The sequence below is a fragment of the Manduca sexta genome, chromosome 24 (assembly GCF_014839805.1).
Source record: "Manduca sexta isolate Smith_Timp_Sample1 chromosome 24, JHU_Msex_v1.0, whole genome shotgun sequence".
Classification (NCBI taxonomy): Eukaryota; Metazoa; Arthropoda; class Insecta; order Lepidoptera; family Sphingidae; genus Manduca; species Manduca sexta.
The window spans coordinates 15,626,081-15,644,574 of NC_051138.1; the positions used below are offsets into that span (position 1 = coordinate 15,626,081).

The 18,494-nt window shown below is 41.6% G+C and overlaps 2 protein-coding genes across 2 annotated transcripts in view; one reads left to right on the forward strand and one right to left on the reverse strand.

Annotated features, from left to right (window-relative positions):
* Positions 1–228, forward strand: part of LOC119190459 (dynein-1-beta heavy chain, flagellar inner arm I1 complex) — a 6,377-nt gene extending 6,149 nt beyond the window's left edge. Inside the window, 1 exon segment of the mRNA XM_037442425.1 lies at positions 88–228. Within this exon segment, the coding sequence (XP_037298322.1) occupies positions 88–228 (141 nt within the window).
* A 372-nt stretch (positions 229–600) lies between these two features.
* Positions 601–18,494, reverse strand: part of LOC115444712 (dynein heavy chain 2, axonemal) — a gene marked incomplete at its 3' end in the record, with an annotated part of 35,259 nt that continues 17,365 nt past the window's right edge. Inside the window, 37 exon segments of the mRNA XM_037442426.1 lie at positions 601–823; positions 1,066–1,190; positions 1,477–1,576; positions 1,997–2,143; positions 2,350–2,581; positions 2,785–3,011; positions 3,249–3,353; positions 4,042–4,158; positions 4,161–4,247; positions 4,830–4,953; positions 5,734–5,818; positions 5,970–6,130; positions 6,549–6,688; positions 6,882–7,034; positions 7,230–7,345; positions 7,667–7,815; positions 8,068–8,229; positions 8,653–8,759; positions 9,134–9,252; positions 9,600–9,783; positions 10,368–10,513; positions 10,705–10,817; positions 11,221–11,385; positions 11,789–11,974; positions 12,362–12,564; positions 12,879–13,034; positions 13,230–13,366; positions 13,602–13,845; positions 14,359–14,577; positions 14,808–14,945; positions 15,172–15,313; positions 15,611–15,803; positions 15,999–16,177; positions 16,372–16,534; positions 16,809–17,028; positions 17,384–17,482; positions 18,062–18,205. Of these exon segments, the coding sequence (XP_037298323.1) occupies positions 601–823; positions 1,066–1,190; positions 1,477–1,576; positions 1,997–2,143; positions 2,350–2,581; positions 2,785–3,011; positions 3,249–3,353; positions 4,042–4,158; positions 4,161–4,247; positions 4,830–4,953; positions 5,734–5,818; positions 5,970–6,130; positions 6,549–6,688; positions 6,882–7,034; positions 7,230–7,345; positions 7,667–7,815; positions 8,068–8,229; positions 8,653–8,759; positions 9,134–9,252; positions 9,600–9,783; positions 10,368–10,513; positions 10,705–10,817; positions 11,221–11,385; positions 11,789–11,974; positions 12,362–12,564; positions 12,879–13,034; positions 13,230–13,366; positions 13,602–13,845; positions 14,359–14,577; positions 14,808–14,945; positions 15,172–15,313; positions 15,611–15,803; positions 15,999–16,177; positions 16,372–16,534; positions 16,809–17,028; positions 17,384–17,482; positions 18,062–18,205 (5,710 nt within the window).

The window sequence follows — 18,494 nt, forward strand, 5'->3', positions numbered from 1 at the left end:
TAATTCATTAAGCCACCACAACATCCAATATTATGGATATTTGATCGAATAGTATTGATATTTCAACCCGAACATAACTCGCATCAGACCCTCGTATCCACCATCAGCTGTAAGACTAGAGTACCCACCAGCGTTTTCTTGTTATTTGCGATGGTCATGACGAGGTTGTCCTTCATCTGCTCGAGCTGGGGCCGTTCCCTTGCGGACCACGATGCCGAGCAGCTGTGACGTCAGGCCCTGCTCCTTCACCGCGAAGTTCACCATCGTCGTCTTGGTTAACGTCTCCGAGTGTATACAGGATTACCTGGGAATCACTTCAGGTTTTATGGTGTCTTAGAGGCCAGATAAATAGATGGTCCCACTAGCCATTCATGGGTTTTAAAACGCCAAAGATACCATAAAGCCGTTACGTTATGGCTCTTTAAGTGACTTGTCCAAATACAAGAGCACTATTTCTTAAGTTGGCTTACTAGCAGTGAAGGATATAATTTTTTAATAAATTTACAATGACGGTGATTCTAATAATGGTTTATATCTACTTCCCTCTTAAGAAAAAGACAATTATATTGATTACTCCCATGAACTACCACAATAGCTCACCTAGTTTAGTAGTCAAATACATTTTAAAGTCTTCATTGTACGGGACCATCTTCTCGTTGAACTTGATAACCATCGAATTGCCTATCTTCACAATAGCCTTGTCCAGGATAGGCGCTATGGACGGATCCAGGACCTCGCCCACGTTCTGGACGATGATCGGCTTCCCTTCAGTCAAGCATGTCTCCATGACTTTTAGGTAGTTAGGTTGGCCGAAGTCAACAAGCTGATGATGGAAATTAATTCTTTATTTTTATGATCTTATACTTTTTAATAAGTAAGCAATTAAAAAACAAATGTTTATTTCTTCCATAGGGTTAAAATTCACAGGTCATCTATTTAAGTATCAGTACCAGCGCCTATGAATAAATGAATATCCACATTAGGACTAGGAAAGTGATATTTATTTGAAACACAAGACTATAAACAGCTGTAAAAACCACAATCAAGTCAACTAGCACTGAATACCTGTATGTCGTTTTGCTCCTCTAGCCTGGAGATCCAGATGAGCGCCTGACCCTGAGGGTCCACGGCCAGCGGCCAGCGAGTGGCTCGCACCACGATAATGCCGTTCTCCGCACTGAAGTTATCATCTGAACAACGTTTATTACGTGTTACTAAGCCTTAACCGTCCCTCTGCTTACATAAACTTTACTTTTATATACAGAATATAGAATTGCAACAGGCTGTGGTTTAAAACTATCACTGATACAGCAGATGTTTAAAACAAAAGGAGCACAGGCTCTTCTGTGCACCAGTCTACGTAGCAAAGATTTCGTTTATGCATTGGAAGAATATACAGATCAGTAGCACAGTACTGCATTATGTACAGATATAAGGTAACTTGGAGACTTAAAAAATCAAGATGGTGAATCTCACCAGGTAACCCCATATAGTTCCAATCCCTGAGGGTAGCGTCGTCCAGCAAGAAATTCTTCATGCTTAGGTCCATGGTCACAGGCACGGCTTCGTTGTACACCTACAGAAATGCATTAGAATAAATCAAAGGATAACAAGGAGATTTCAGGAGTTACTTATTTTTTTTTTAGGTTACTAAGGGCATTTGACTGGTGGTATATAATCTAAAATGGAGAAACAAGAGAATTTAGGAGAAGGGGTAAAAGAGTTACTTAGTTCTGTATACAGTGACAAAGACACTAGTAATAGGGTACTGCCAGAGTACCTGCCGTTCAGCACTGAAACTGCAACGGTTCTAAGTAAGGTAGGATACAACAAGGTCGGTATAGGACGTTAACTCCTCGCCTATCTTAGACAATAAAAATAAACAATAATAGGAGATACGACAAAACCTGGTGAGGCCCCATTACATGGATAGCAACCAAGGAGTTTTTGTAATTCACCTTGCTTTACTGCTAACGATATCGGCAGAGCCGTGTACCTCATTAAACCAATCGTCCATCAATGCCTCCCGGTACTCGGAAACGAAGGGCCCGAGGTACGCGACAAGCGATGAGGCAGTCGCCGGGCAAGTTGTCGAACTCCTTGTCCAGTCGCTCCACCGTCTGCTCCCATCGTTCCCTCTCACCTGGCGATTACATTTATTGGATCTGTTTCCCAGACTTCAAATTAATCCGACAAACATCCATACTGAGACATAGGCTCTGGCAAGTCAGTGGAAATTAGAGTATGATGCCTTTCTTAAATACAGACAGAGATGAGTATACTCTGTTGACGGGGATGATTATCTCTCTCAGTTCAATATAATCATGCTGGTCTATATAAAGTCTTTACCCGACAGTCCGAGATGAGCGCCTCCGCCCGCTCCAGCTTGAGCTGCAGCAGCTTGGACTTGCGCTCGAGCTCGTCCTTCTGCGCGACCTTCTCGTCGTACTCGCGCTGCAGACGAGCTATCATCTCGCTCAACTCCCTCAGCTTGGCGCGTGCCTCCGCCAAGATCTGCTGCTTCATGCGGAGCGATTCCAGGGCTTCTTCTAGACGTTCTTTTTTTTGGGCTTTTACTATTCTATAGAGAAAATGTTTTACTAGTGAACTACAGACAAGGATAAAACGTAATCGACCGCAAACTAGTTAGCTTTGAACCACAAATTGCCTGAAGCAAGATCAGTCAGCCACAACCTAAGCATTGGACCACACCTTTCACCACAAACCGTAAACTCAACCCCACGGTACTTCACTCTAAGCCAGCCTCCCAGTCCCAACACTCACTTGTAGACCTTGCCGTACTTCTCGATGGCGCGGACCCACAAACACAGCGACTTGGCGGCGAGTGAGACGGTGCCCACGATCTCCGGGTCGAAGTCCGGCTTGGCGGTGTACGTGCCGATCTTCTTTAGCGTCTTGTCCGAAATGTTGTCCTTGTCGAACTCACGGAGCCGGTCCAGGAAGTACTGGTCGCCGAGCTGACGCTTCGCCTCCGCCCATGTCGGCTCTTTCTGTCATAGTAGTGAGTCGATTACGTGAAGAGAAGCAAAGTGAAGGATAATTGCTGAAGTTATAATTTTACTATGTATTCAAACTAAAAATAAAAGGGAATTATTAGGGCTGTCATAATAAATACCCCAATAAAAGATAAAATTACCAATTAAAAACTATTCTGATTATCGGCAGAAATATTAAGACCCTCGCATCCATGACGAGTAAAGAATGTTGAAAAGCGTTTTGTTACTTGCCTGTAATAAGATAAGTACTGCTTCCAGCACCATCTCGACCTTCTGCGGTGGCTTCGCGTAGGACTTCACTTCAGTGATGTCCTTCTTGTTCAGAGCGTCTAATGCCTGTTACCCAATAATCTAATGACAGTTTAGTTCTCTTTATGTGGATCTCTAGATTCGCATGCCTAGCTTTGTTAAAATTCATATAAAGATATCATCAGGTTAACCAATAACAGTCGTTTTCAATATACTATCCCAATAATAATAATAATAATATCAGCCCTGTATTATATACTTGCCACTGCTGAGCACGGGCCTCCTCTACTACTGAGAGGGATTAGGCCTTAGTCCACCACGCTGGCCTAGTGCGGATTGGTAGACTTCACACACCTTCGAAATTCCTATAGAGAACTTCTCAGGTGTGCAGGTTTCCTCACGATGTTTTCCTTCACCGTTAAAGCGAACGATAAATTCACAAAGAATACACACATGATTTTTTAGAAAAGTCAGAGGTGTGTGCCCTTGGGATTTGAACCTGCGGACATTCGTCTCGGCAGTCCGTTCCACACCCAACTAGGCTATCGCCGCTTTAATTTAATTTAAATAATAATAATTTAAATACTATCCCAATGTCGCCCTTTAATTTGATTCTAAGAATTAACCAATGAAAATAATTCATACATAAGCATGTTGGAAAAATCTTTGTTCTGATTGGTCCATTTTTGAGATAGATAGCAAAAAGCGATCGGGATTGTTTATGGCAAATGGCGGCAATTCGTTTTCCCTGTAGCAATAAACAACTCTTTGGTACCTTGACGGCCTCGTCGAGGGCGGGCATGGCGCTGGCGAGGTCGCGCAGCGCGGCGTCGGCGAGCTTCTTGCACTGCACCTCCTCCTCCTGCGTCTTCTTGCAGCGCGCCGCCGCGCGCTGCGCTGCTGCTCGTCCGCATTGCGCTGCTGCACGTTGATCACGCCCATGTACTCGATGCACTGCTCCGTGTACTCCGCCACTTGTACCTACGCAATTGACTAATGAACTCAATCTATCTATATCTATACTGATAGACAAAATTGAAGAGTTTATTTGTTTGTTTGAACGCACTATTTTAAGAAAGTACTAGTTCGAATTGAGAAATTCATTTAGTGTTGAATAGACCATTTATCGAGGAAGACTATATTTATATGGAGACAGTTTGAGACCCTGGAAAGGCTATAGGCTACTTCTTATCCTGGGAAAATATATAGACAGAATATTATCCCAGAAAATTCTTCAAAGCGGCAGAGCCATGAACAAAAGCTAATTTGAAATTAGCTAGTCATCCACTATTATATGTTTTGTTTACAACGTCAAGACCTTCATTGTTATAATCAATGGTAACACCAACCAGAGCTTTAAATTACAAAGCACTGCACTGTCTCATAATGAGTTGCAATTACAATAGATATAACTTCCTCTAAACAGAAACACCATAGCATTTGCACAATCCAGCGGCAGCGAATACAACTATTATGAATGCCTGACCAGGATATCAACATCTGACTGAAAGTTCAAAATGACTCCCGAATTTAAAACAAACTATTATCAATTAGAAGCATCACCTGCGCCACCGCGAGCTCCTCAGACATCTGCCCCACCAGTTTGGTGGTCTCCTCCACCTTCCCCAGGCCGTTCCTCAACTTATTCGCTTGCAACGCCACCTCGTGCCGTTTCATTTTCAACATTCTGTCATAAATTTCATGTCCAACATAAATAATAATATTATACCGATAGTCATGCATCTGGTCAAAAAGATCATGATTTGTGGGAAGATATTCTCTCACAGTCCGGTAAGAGCATGTGGTCACAATGTGAGATAGTCTTTCACCCATCACATCCTCAATTTCCCAAAACGCATACAAGTTACGGAACACTAAACCAAACCAACTTTACTGTGAATAACAAAAAATGAAATCGTCTTCAAAAACCACTCAAACCCAAAAAATAATTTCACATAACCATCATCTTTTATCGAGCGACTCAGTATTAATTCAGTTCAATATAGGTTCCTAAACTCAATCGAGTTATTTAGTACTATCATGCCATTAACTCACTATCGCATTTGAGTCGGAACTTGATTAGGCGGTGACGTATATTGGTCGTGTTTGACGACATCATGGTACGAAATAGCGAACCAGTTCAGTTTAGGTCTCGTGGGTCCTCTCTTGGCTTGCCGGCAAGCCCGACAGCCACATGACATTACGTGTGTCACGGAAAAAACAACCTTATTATGTAGTATATAAGGTTATATTCCCGCGACACACGTAAATGTCAAGGTCACCGTGAGCGGACCCAGGATGAACTGAGTCGGAATAAGGGATGGTAGGCCCCCAGGTATATATTGGATACCAATTTTGGAGTCAGTGCCTAATTAAAATTGGTAGTTAAGCTAGATAAATACATTAACGAATATACGAAAACAATGTGCTACCAGCGTATTACACCACCATATAAAATGGCACTCACTCCTTGTACCCCGACACGAGCTCCAGGTAGTTGGTGGGGGTGACGTAGTTAGTCCTTAGTCCACCACGCTTTCCTGGTGCTTTTACTTTAACAATTATACATAATATTATAATACAAACATGTCTATATAAATTACTTGGTTCATCTTTATAGGCCTTACGAACACTTACATTAAACCAAAATTGAATAAATAAATCCATACTCTTATAAAAGCGAAGGTGTCTTGAACTAATCACACTTCCTTAAACAACTCACCCTGGGTCCAGTGATGGAAGCCAACAGCTCGACCCCGTCCAGGAACTTGTAGGCCACCTCGAGTAGCGCCTCCCGCGGCCACTCCAGGAACCAGTTGGTGGTCGTCGCGTTGATCAACGCTGGGTACTGACGGATTCTGTTCCTATAGTAGTAAATATAATGGATGTTACAAAATTCACTTAACAAAAGTTAATTAATCTCAACTGACTTTTAAGCAAGTACCGTAGCAACCAACGGCCAAAAAAAATAGGCGATCTTAATCGATATTTTCGTATCGATTTCGATAATTGACTCATTGGAATAAAATCTGGTTACAAGGATCAGGTTACTTAATTCAATAAATGTATTATCTGGATAGATCTGGAGATGGTAAATGGAATTATTTATAAACATGGGGTGCTATTTTTTTATCAAGAGCGCGACCAAGTGTCTTCGCTAAACCCGTTGGTAAATGAAAAAATGCCCAAGAGAAACATCTCCGGACGGTCGGCACAGTTATGCCGGCCTGGTTAATTGCTTCTTCATGCACCGGTTAAACTAGTTTTTTCAATAGAACCTACCTGAACTCATCCCCAATGGGGCTGAAGCACAGCACAATGTGCATGTTGGCTCTGACGCGGTCCACGAGGAACAGATACACCGACTCCGCCGTTTGCATCAAGTTCGCCGCTTTCATTGGTTTCTCTAGACTCGATTTTATCTAAAGCAAAATATCTAACAATTAAATAAACGCTAATCGTTGTATAAGACGTACAAATGCAAAAGTCCTAAATAATAAGATAAACAAAAGAGCATTCAACATTTAATGTCTTATACTTTAGCTAGTGAAAATTATTGGAAATTTGTAAAAGAGGCGTCAAGACGCAAACGAAATAACATTGATCGGTACCAACATCTTCAAATTCATCGGGCTTGTACAGATTAGTGACCTCCCCACTGCTGAGCAGGTTGTTGATGATCTCGGTGAAGGTCTCCTCCACGATCTGCGTGTCGCAGAATATGAACGTCGTCTTCTTACAATCCACGCCGCACGCCGTGTACAGAACCTGAGGGAGAGTAGTAAAGCTGGGCCGGTGAAGGAAATCAAAAAAATTATTGGCAATATCAAAAACATGCTAAAACGTATTCAACACCAAATACCATTAGTATCATAGACTATAAGCAATAAACAGATTTTAATAAATTGATTTTGGTTTTCCACGAAGCATGTGAGCCGTAGAGAATAATGAGCGATTTCGTACCTTCAAATCCTCACGGAAATCCTTCACGCCATATGTCTTTGTGACGACCACTTGGAATGTGTTGCACTCGGATATGTACGAAGCTATACGAGTTAAACTCTGCCGTCCGGAACCACCTGAAAATTAATATTATGGATAATTTTATCCAACTTATTGCTAGTTGTACTTACAACTAGCAATAAGTCCATTGAACTGAAAAATTTACCGAATAAAGTACTGAAACTTTATTCGGTAAATTTTTCAGTGTCGTCGGCGAGAATTGGTCAATCATTTATCAATGAGCGAGTGAATTGATCACTGAGTGAGTGAATTGTGCAATAAGCTAATGAATTGATCAGTGAATGAATGAATTGATTAGTGTGCGAGTGAATTGATCAATGAGTGAGTGAATTGATCAGTGAGTGAGAGATGGGTGAACGAGTGAGTGGTTGTGTGACCGATGCCGACGCAGAGCAGGTTGCCGCGCGGCTGCGAGACGACGCGCACGATGCGGCACACGTGCTCGATGGCCTCGCGGAACAACACCAGCTCCATCTTCACCACGCCCGGGCAGCTGTTGTACTCCTCCATCTGGTTCGCTATGTATCTGCAAGCATCCATATGTAGTAAACGCTGACATTTTGCAATCCATGGATGTGCGGTTGCTACCTTTAATGGGCAACAATATTACCTACCAATATAGCTACTACATTGTCTAGTTATACTATTGCCAAAAATCTATAATATAAAATGCAGTCTCCAATCCCAAATACTACATTTGGATTTTCTTGTTCATTTCTAACCCTCAATCTACTAATGAAACTTGTTTCGTTTAGACTATTATTAAAACTTTCCTTACTTCCTTAGCGCGACCGGATCGTTAAGATCATCATACACCTCGAAGGGGTTCAAGAAGTGTCCGAAGATGGGCGGACTCTTGGACGGACACAGCGCGTGGAACGTCAGCTCAAAGTGCTTGCCCAACATGTCGCTCACAAGGTTCATGAACCAGTCGCGGTCCCTAAAATCATGAGGGCCATGTTGTACACTAATTTGTTTATGGAATGAATTGGCCAACTAGACTGGCTTGATATTATTTGTCTTATAATAAAATAATATTGTTTTCAGTCAACACCAAATGATTATATTACCAATATGGATCAAGTTTTTCTTTTTTCATTACTTTTGAAAGGCTAGACGAGCTTGTCGTTCGCCTGGTGGTAAGCGATACGACCGCCCATGAACAGTACAAACACCATCCAACATATTGAATTACAAAGTATTGTTTGGTATTCCACGGCGCTCGCCATCCTGAGACGTGACATTTTAAGTCTTATTATGTCCAGTAGTTATACTAAGTTAGCCATATTTTTACTAATTGGAGTCAACCCATACATGCAGCATACAATACTGTTTCAGAGTATTTCTATTACTCTATACTTACTTTTCCTCAGTGAGTCGGTCACAGAACACTCTGAAGCATTCATGGATCCAAAGCCGCAGGAACCGCGGCTTCGTGTTTGTATAATCTTTGTTACTGCGTAGAAGGCCCTGGAACGAGACAACCCTTTTTTAAGCCTAGCAAGATGGTTTTATTGCATTTGGTTGTAAGACGAACAATCTAGTTTGTATTTATAAAATTGACTACGAGAACTTTACTTCAACTAATTAGTCTGTTCTGTGACCATGAACGCTGCAAAGCCTTCGAAACGTCAGGGAAAAAATAAAAAACTGTGATAAAATCCGAAAACTAATTTTATTTCGATGTCTAACATTCGCCTAAACATAAGAAATCATCTTTGGCGTATTGATTAATTTGGGTAGTTTAATGCTTACTTGATCCCCACCAACTAGGTCAAGGTAGTTTCACCTAGTACTATTTATGTGGCAGTTCATACAATAAAGATAAAGATGATCATCAATACCTGAAAAATCTTGGATATGTCCCTGAGATTGAAGAGATAATGCATCTTGCTTGGCGTTGGTAGCAATTTCGCCACTATGTTGTTGAACATGTCTATCGTAGCCGTGAGGACCACTTTACCTGGAAGGTACGAGTTTTTAATGCAACGTTACACTAGAAGTTATTCCACAAGAAAGCTGCCAGTTGCCACTTAATGGACTTACACCAGATTGCAGACGGGAGCTCCATAACCTTTGTTTTTTAATGAGACATTAGTACCAATCTCCAATGGATGGAACTTTCATAGTACCACCTGGTCACATCCATAACTAATCTGAGCCTTATAGACTCTTAAAATGCATAAGTTAAAATAACATTTAAAGGAAACAGGAAAAATAAATTTAACATCGATGAACAAAATATACTTATTCTTCCATTGCTTGTTGTCCTTAGCATAATATGCACAGGTGTTAATAACGCATCCGTACCGACACCCTTGGTCTCCTCATCGAAGTCGTAGAGATGCTGTTGCAGCATGGTGCCGAAGATGCGCACGAGCTGCGCCTGCGCCGGCGCCGGCAGGAAGAACGCGTGGAAACACGACAGCAGGCGCGTCGGCAGCGGCGACCGCGCCCCGCCCGGCGGACCCGCCGCCGCGCACATCACCATGTCCTCCACCACAAATATTATTATATCAGCCTTGCATCATATAATGTCAAACTGTTGGGAATGGATCTTTAGCGGCGTTAAGGTTAAGGCCACTGTAGAGGAACAGATGGTTGCGTTCCTCTATAGAGGGGGAAGATTTCCAGTCAGGCAGATGTTGCTTGTGACCGGCCGTGGCCCTTCCGACAGTTCCTATTCGGAGGTGGTATATATGCTGCACGTCGCGCAAATTGTGCAAGCGTGATTCAGGATCGATGTCGCCATCTATCCTGATTGCTTTGTGATTATCACTCCAGTTGTGTCACTGTATCGATCCTCTTGCAGTTTTGGCGATGTTAACAAGATGGCGATATATGCACTAACTGTACCGCCACAGGTCTCCTCTACTACGGATAGGGATAGACCACGCTAGCCTAGTGCGGGTTGGTAAACTTTAATTATCTCGTTGAACATTTTTATACAATTGAATAAGGGGAAGGAGAAAGCGGTTTATCTTTTTGGTAAACTCCACACCTACCCATAAAGTATAAACACTAACGTCATTAAGCATGAAGTCTGCGGAGACCACTTTTCTAGTACAATACACTCACCTTAACGTTCTTCCTCCACTGCTTCTGCCGGTCGAACCAGTAGCCGTAGTCGTGCCACAGACGGATGAGCTCGAGCGGCGGCTGTGAGCCGTACTCGTCCCGCACCGGCATGTTGATGTCGTCCATGAACGCTATCATCTTCTTGCCTTCACAAACATCATACCATCGTTTTTTTCTCATTTCAAGGAGTGTAATACACTTACGTAGAGAGATAAACAGACAAACAGACACACACATACATCTTCTACTACTTCATCCTACTACATATCCAAACCTTAAAACATATTCATAATACTTAATAGTATAGACAATCTACAACTGTAATAGGTTTACCTACCTCCAGCAGGCACGTAATTCCCTTTGGTTCTCTTCTCGAGACGAGCTTCAATGATGTCTTGGACGTTGGCCGCCGTCGTTTGCGCAGACATATTTATTACTTGAGTGCTGTATCTATTTAAAATTCATACGGTTTTCAGAAGAAATACTTAGAAAACAAATAAGCTATCTGGGTATCAATTAACGCCTCGGTCTAATGCTTCACATTACTAAAAAGACCAATATTAAAAAAACTGTAAAATAGTATTCATAACAAATTACCAATTAAATTTGGCTTATGCTGTAGAAGAATTAAAAATAAATAAAATCAGCCCTGTATTATATAGGTAGGTACTGTCCCACTGCTGGGCATGGACCTCCTCTACTTCTGAGAGAGATTAGCCTTTTGTCTGCCATGCTGGCCTGGTGCGGATTGGTATGAGTAGACTTCACATAATATCCTCAAAAAAGTTGAAGTTGAAGTTATTTTAAGTTAAGTTATGAATGTAGAGCAAATTGCAACCAGCAAACGACTTACCTAACAGGATCTAGACTGCCAAGAGTGCCTTGAACGAGGAAAGTCTTGCCAGTGCCAGTCGCTCCTCCGACCAGCACCCCATATCCAGCCTTCAACATATCCAGGGCTACCGTCTGCACTCGTACCAACTCCACTGTAGGTACCAGGATCGTGTGGAAGCCCAGACTAGGTACCGACGAAGGTCATTGTATAAATGGTAATAATATAAACGGATATTGGACTAATGATTTCTTATGTTTACGCGAATGTTAGACATTGAAATTAAACTAATTTTCCGGATTCGATCCCCCCCGTGACCATGAAGGCTGCAAAGTCTTCGAAACGTCGGGAGAAAAATAAAAAACAAAAAACCGCGATAGAATCCGGAAAATTAGTTTAATTTCAATGGATATCGGACTAGTTGGAAATCGTGAACTAATTAAATAGAATAGGAGTCCAAGTGTACACTCTCTTTGATAAACCTCAATTTCAAATTCAGATACTAAAGACAAAATGCTTATAATAAGATCGTGATTCATAAAAGAATCTTAGGGGAGCCTTTATTTAATTTATTATGTAATTAGCTCACTTGGGATTGTATCTCCAGTTCTCAGGCAGCTTGTCCTCCCAGGGTTTGAACTGCCGCAGCCTCTCGTCCACGTAGTAGTCGTACACGGTGTCCTTTAGAGGGAATATGCCTTCGTGCTCGCGCACCCAGTTGTCCAGCTTGCGACGAGGCTCTTCTTCCAGGGTCGCGCATACCGACCATATCATGCTGTGGTATAATTAGATGCAGTTCAATTAAATGCTCATATGATTTGTACAGATCCACGTTCAGGACATGTGAAGACTGAAAGTGCTCTATGTGGACATAGCAATTTTAACCTTGCCGATTCTGCTATTGACAGGTATGCTGTTAGCGTACGCCAGCATAGATCATTTTTTTCTTATTTTAAGACACAAAAGGAGGTAACAAAGAGTTTCAGGGATTCGATGGTATGCACATTTTTAACGATTAGGTATAATCAGGAGACGATATCTGGTGTTTATCTGCAAGTTGAAATATTATCAGTAATTTGCCAGTATAGTCTGTTAAAACCAGTAGTAGTGGAAAGTGTTGGGTGCGGAGTAGACGCCAGCCGGCGCGGCAGGGAGTACTGACGCGAAGAGGAATCTCATCTTGGAGAAGTTGTCGTTGTCCTCGTCGTCGGGCCCGGGCGGCGCGGGCGCGGGCAGCTGCCCCAGCAGGCGGCACAGCGCGCGCACGCCCGTGAGCTCCTGCCCGCGCACCGACGCGCCCTCCGCCAGCTGCGTGCGCTTCAGCTCCAGCACCGGCGTCAGGATGTTCTGGAAGTGGCGCCGCAGCTGCCGACAGACACCACACCTGCACCTCGCGCAAACTGACTGACGCACGCCTACTCCATGAATACACCGTGGCGAACCCAAAGATACAATAATGGATATTTTGGAAAAAGTCGTTATTAAGTTATTTTGCTAGTCATTCATGCTGTTTTTGAATCTTCTGTAGAGCCTCAATGACGTCTAACCTCACATATGAACTTTAGAACTCTCTATCCATCCCTCAAAAGCCCACGCAAAAATTGACAATTCAATCAATTACACCATACATTAATAAACTTGCGTTCTCTTCAAGCAGTTCCTGCATGAATAACACTCACCATATCTCTATACTCAATATCTGAGACAGTGTCGAGCCAGGAGTTGACATACGGCCACCAGCCCCAATCCTTATAGTCGTTGTATACCATGCCGTTGCGGGAGACAGTCGCCGGCGACGCGACAGCCAAGTCCAGGGTTTCGATCAAAAGAGACACCTACAGCAAAACCTGATGTAAACTAAGGGTAATTAAATTCCAGTTAAAAGAATAATTATCCTTCGAGTGTTGATTTATAAGCTTATATGCTGAAGAAATCACTAACATATTCTTTATCCGAATATTTTTTTATATCTAAATGATTTTCGTAGTAGCTGTCTACAAATAACCAACTTATTTAATATTGTTACATGCCTGCCGAGGCATCGAAATCCTTTCGCTGTTGACCAGAGTGAGCAGTTTATTGTCATCCATCACGGAATTCAGGTTCTCAATCCATATGGCGTCCACTGGACCGTCGAATATGATCCATTTCTGATCTGGTGACTCGTCTATTGCAGAAGTGTTAAGACCATTATTATTATTCTCCCGTAAATAAAGTTTTTTTTTTATTACTACAGAAGGGTGCTAAATAGGTCAAGTAATAGTAAGACAAATAACAATGAAAATCCATAATGCTAAATTCATTGAAAGAAAAAAGACCGCCAATGTGTCTTCGAAAATTTAAGCATTTGTGTGGTCATGATGGCCGTCTTAGTACATTGAACTTCTGCTATAAAATTATACCTTGGCAGGTGTTCCTCATGATCGATGACAGCACTCCATCTTTCCACTCGCCAGTGGCGAGGTTATATTCGCCATACAGCTCCCCCAGGGTCAAAGCCTTGGGATTTATGGGGAAGGTCTGAACATTATCAAAACCGGGCACCTTCTCCCGGTACAGGCGGCTGATTGTACAGGCTAGCATCTTCCAAGATACAGATTTAGCAGTATTTGTATCGCCTAACAGGATGCTGGAGTGACGGGAGTTCTAGGGTGAGGAAATAGTATGTTAGGGTTACAATAATGGATATTAAAAGAACCAGTGGCGAATGGTGCAATTTCCCGAAGGGGAACCCGACACTACATATAGGTACTATATGCATAAATGCGGTCTGCATATCATTCTGACGATAATTAGATCTACAGAAATTCTACACAAAGGGAAGCCGGCGGGAATCGGTTTATATGGACCCTACGCCACTGAAAAGAAGTCAGGCAAACCTATTGATTTCGATTACCGTGCACTGAATATGAAATGCGTAGCATACATGGCAGAAATGAGACCATTTAGCGACTACATTCATTCATAATGAAGATATTGTTTTGACCCATGGCATAGAGTTCCCTTCAATCGTTCAAATAACTTTAATATACCGTCGCTATATATTTATGCACGGTCATTTTTCTCATCTCTAACCATTATTATTTTTAGTGAAAAATTTACACGTTCAAAATTATAAGAAACTAACTCTTATAAACTTTCCATCAAAAATGTACCCACCTTCGTCTCAAAAGTTTGTATGACCTTATGCAGCGCGGCCTTCATCGGTTGCAGACCAGCTTGTCTCATCTCCGCGGAGATGGCTGTTTCAAGCATGTCGTAGTCCAAGGTCGGCACCGTCACATCTGGGAATATGTCCTGCATGATCCCGTCAAAAAGCGGCACATCCTTGGCAGTTAAACGGGCCACATTCATGTCGCGCATGGCTAGGATCACGATCTGAAACATTACACTTCATATTTTTATTTGGATTTTCTTTATGACTATACCCAAAATTGACTTTACCAAGTTTTCTAACTCTTAAAAATGAAACCAAAATTGTCAAGTATAGAGAGATGGAAACCTTGGTCGGGAATTCAGTTTTTTACCGATGATTGATAATCTTAAAAGATATCAAGTGTTTTACAACAACGACTTTCTACCTGAAACTAATCCCTAATGAATCATACCTCTTGTTCAGGCAGATGTGGGTAGGCACGCCTTTTGACACCAGCGTAGCGCAGCAGAGCAACCATTGACCTCAACCCAAAGTCGTAATGGTCCTGTTTTGATAGCTGCTGCATCGCCAACTGGTATAGTGTGAACACCTGGAAGGTAATCCTTAATTATCTTAGGCATTAAGCCAGGAAAAAATAATGATACTATATAACTAAGAATTCCTTATCCAGCCTTCAATGTGTGATCAACGCATTATTGATTTTAAACATGTTGACAAATGATTTAGCTCAGTCCTCAACACTGCGACATTCTGATATCAACAATTTCAGAGGAAATTGATTCTGCAAATCTTTTATATACAACATTTTCTCCTACCTTCTTAGCACTAAGCTTGTAAGCGGTAAACCCATCAGAGAATAGCGTATTCTCAGCTATGATCAGACAGTCAGGCACGCACATTGCTATGGGACGAAACATGGACTTCAAATTGTCCGGCAACTCTGTTCTGCCGGCATATCTATAACCAAATTATTGATTACAGACCAAGTAATCAAGAACACAATACAAGCAGGAAATAACTGGTAAACAGCTTCAGTACCTACGATTATACTTTTTTAACTCATAAAATAATGCACATTGTCTATATTCCGTAAATTTTACTCCACCGCCAGTTCGAAAATCAGTGTCAACTAGAAAAGATGGAGCAAGATATTCTAACCTTGCTCTTTTCAAAACCAAATTTATTAGCTGGGCGAGAGTGATAAAAAAGCAATTTTCACAGTAATTTATCATACCATAAAAATCAAAACCTCACCCAGGATTCATAGTAATAAATACTCCACAGTTACTATCCAGCTTGATCTCAAAGCCTTCGAAGAAGAACTTCTTCTGGTAGAGCGAGAGAGCCAGTAGCACGGCCAGGATCTGCTGCGCCACCACCGATAATACCTCGATGTTGATGCGGTTAAACTCATCGAAACAACCCCAGCAGCCGCTCTGGGCTATACCTGAGGGGTTTCAATGGTTGCAGCTTGTAGGCAAGTACAGCAGTTATTGTGACTAGTGTTATTTTCTATATTAATCAGTAAGACGAATAAAGTAATTTAATTTAATTGTAGTTATGATTGAACTATTACATTTGCTGATGATATATTTTGTATTTGGAACTTTATTTCTAGATGCAAACTACACCAGAAACAAACCTGCAAAGCACTTCGCCATTGATTTATAATCAAGTCCATCTGAACAGTTAGTGACGACCACCCATCTAGCCAATGCACGTCCCAAATCCTTGGTGGTCTCCGTCTTTCCAGTACCAGCTGGACCTTGAGGACTACCTCCACGAAATAGATGCAGTGCCGTCGTCAGTGTTATGTAGCATCTGCAATACAGTGGTCCCAACATCAGTAATTGTCACAATGTAAAGAAATACCTCTGTATTTGAGAAAACTGCTGCATCTAATATTAGCAAATACACCTAAGCCTTTTATAAGATAGCCTTACGTCTAAAGGCAATAACTTTCACTTCACCATTATAAAGCTTGTTTTTGTCTTGTGAACAGCTTAGCTCCTTACCTGTCAGTAAGTGGCGTGATGACGAGCCGTCCAGAATTGCCGATGTACTCATACGTATATATAGAGTTGGTGTTTGTCTGCCTAATGTAACAATCCTCGCGCTCCCGGTCCCAGTAAAACTTCAGCTGGGAGAACCATTCGAATGCGGACACTGACATGCAGCCTGCATGATGAAGGAAGATTATTGCAACATAATATGGCAAAAGAAGATAATGATAAACGATAGAAATATATTAGCATGTCAGAAAAAATAGAATTTGGGCTTCTAAAACGAGTACATATTTTTCTAGAGCTCTGAATATCTAGAGAAATTCTTAGATAGATATTAGATCTACGATAAACATCATAACATGTGTCTCATTGTTATAGTCACTAATACAATGGAACTAATCCCGAAATTCCCTCATTATCCATAACGAAACGCCACATCCACTAACCCAACTTGTACATCTTATCAACCATGTCCCTCGAGTGTATTTCTATAACACACAGCGCGTTCACTTTAGCGCGCAGGATCTTGCTGATGTCCTTGCGCGACATCATCTGTAGCGTGCTCAGTATCTGGTTCTGCTTCTTGCGTAGTTTCTTCATCGGTTTCTTCTCCTTCATCAACTCGCATCGGCATAACGTTCGCGTGCAGTCCGATGTCCATTGTATCTATTATTATTTTATAATAGCTTTTGCTCGCGGCTTAAACAGCAGTTTTTCCGGGATAAAGTCCCGATATATAATATATTTTCACGAGTTAAAAAGTAGTCTACCTCCTTTCTATAGTCTCAAACTATCTCCATACCCAATTTCATCTAAACCGCTGCAGTGAAATAAAGTATGGGTATCAGAAATAATTTATAGGGTTAGACTACTTCAAAATACAACTTCTACATAATGCAGCATTCGTGCAATCTTTTATTGTCGATAAAGTTGTCTCAATTCCTAAAACAGTTGTATAATACCACCATGTACACTGTAACATAGTAATAATAATAAACTAGCGGGTTTCTTCACAACACACCTTACTGCAAGTGATGCCCAATTGGCCAGGCCAATCGTTGATCCACTGTTCCCTTTGATATCGGCACTTTCTCAACGCCGCGCGAGTTAAGATCAGTTGCTAAAATGTTAAGAAATAATAGATATTTTGGCAGTCTATATTCAGTTAAAGAAGTACTAAAGGCATTCCAGCCACCAATAATCTGACATCACGAACGGGCCTAGACCATTTTCATTTCTGTTGGCTCTTTAAAATCATTTACCGGCGATAAAAGACGGCCCAATCTTGAAGTTGTCCTATTGTACCAAGTTCTCTACTCAAATGTTTTCACTAACACACCATGGATAGCTCGCACTGTTATAACACAATCGTGCCAAATTTAAACGTTAGCTTTGGAAAAAAATTATATCAACAATGATGTTTTAAGTCATGGCACCCTCCCCAGAAATTTAGTGGACGATTAGCTTGCGCCTCCAGTGCTCCTGCGTCCGGGTGCCGCGCACCTCTCGCCCGCAGGGTACAGATAACCCCTATCTTTGTCATAAATTAGATTGTCGCCTGTTTACTACCTTATACGAATTGCCTACTCTACAATAAATAAGGTACCAAGTACCTACAATACTACACACATCTCCACTTTCTAACACTCACTACTCAAGTCTACTCTGCCTTTCTGCCTATTACTACTAACGTCCTTACATCTCTCAACACCACTCTCATGGTATGCTCCAACCCCAAGAGCCACACCTCAGCAGGTCCGTCCAGGATCAAGTTATATTTCCATTCGATACATTCACCGTCATCTGACATCATGGCCTTAGCTACGGGAAGGCCCATGGGGTTCTAAAAGGACATTAACAAAATAATAAAACAGCTGTCGTCAACCTTTATGACTCAGCTATGTTAAAACTCTTTTTAAAACTAATGGCCATCAGTAAACATTCCCAATCTAAATCTTTGATTGCACCCTTAGAATGTGAATATGTCAAAAAAATATTGTTCCAATTGGTTTATTATCGCAATGGATGCAAAAGGCGATTGGAGACATTTATTGACAACAACCGCAAACGGGTAATAATAGAGCGGTTGAAGTAAATACAGGTTAGCAAAAAATTATTAACAATGTTTTTAT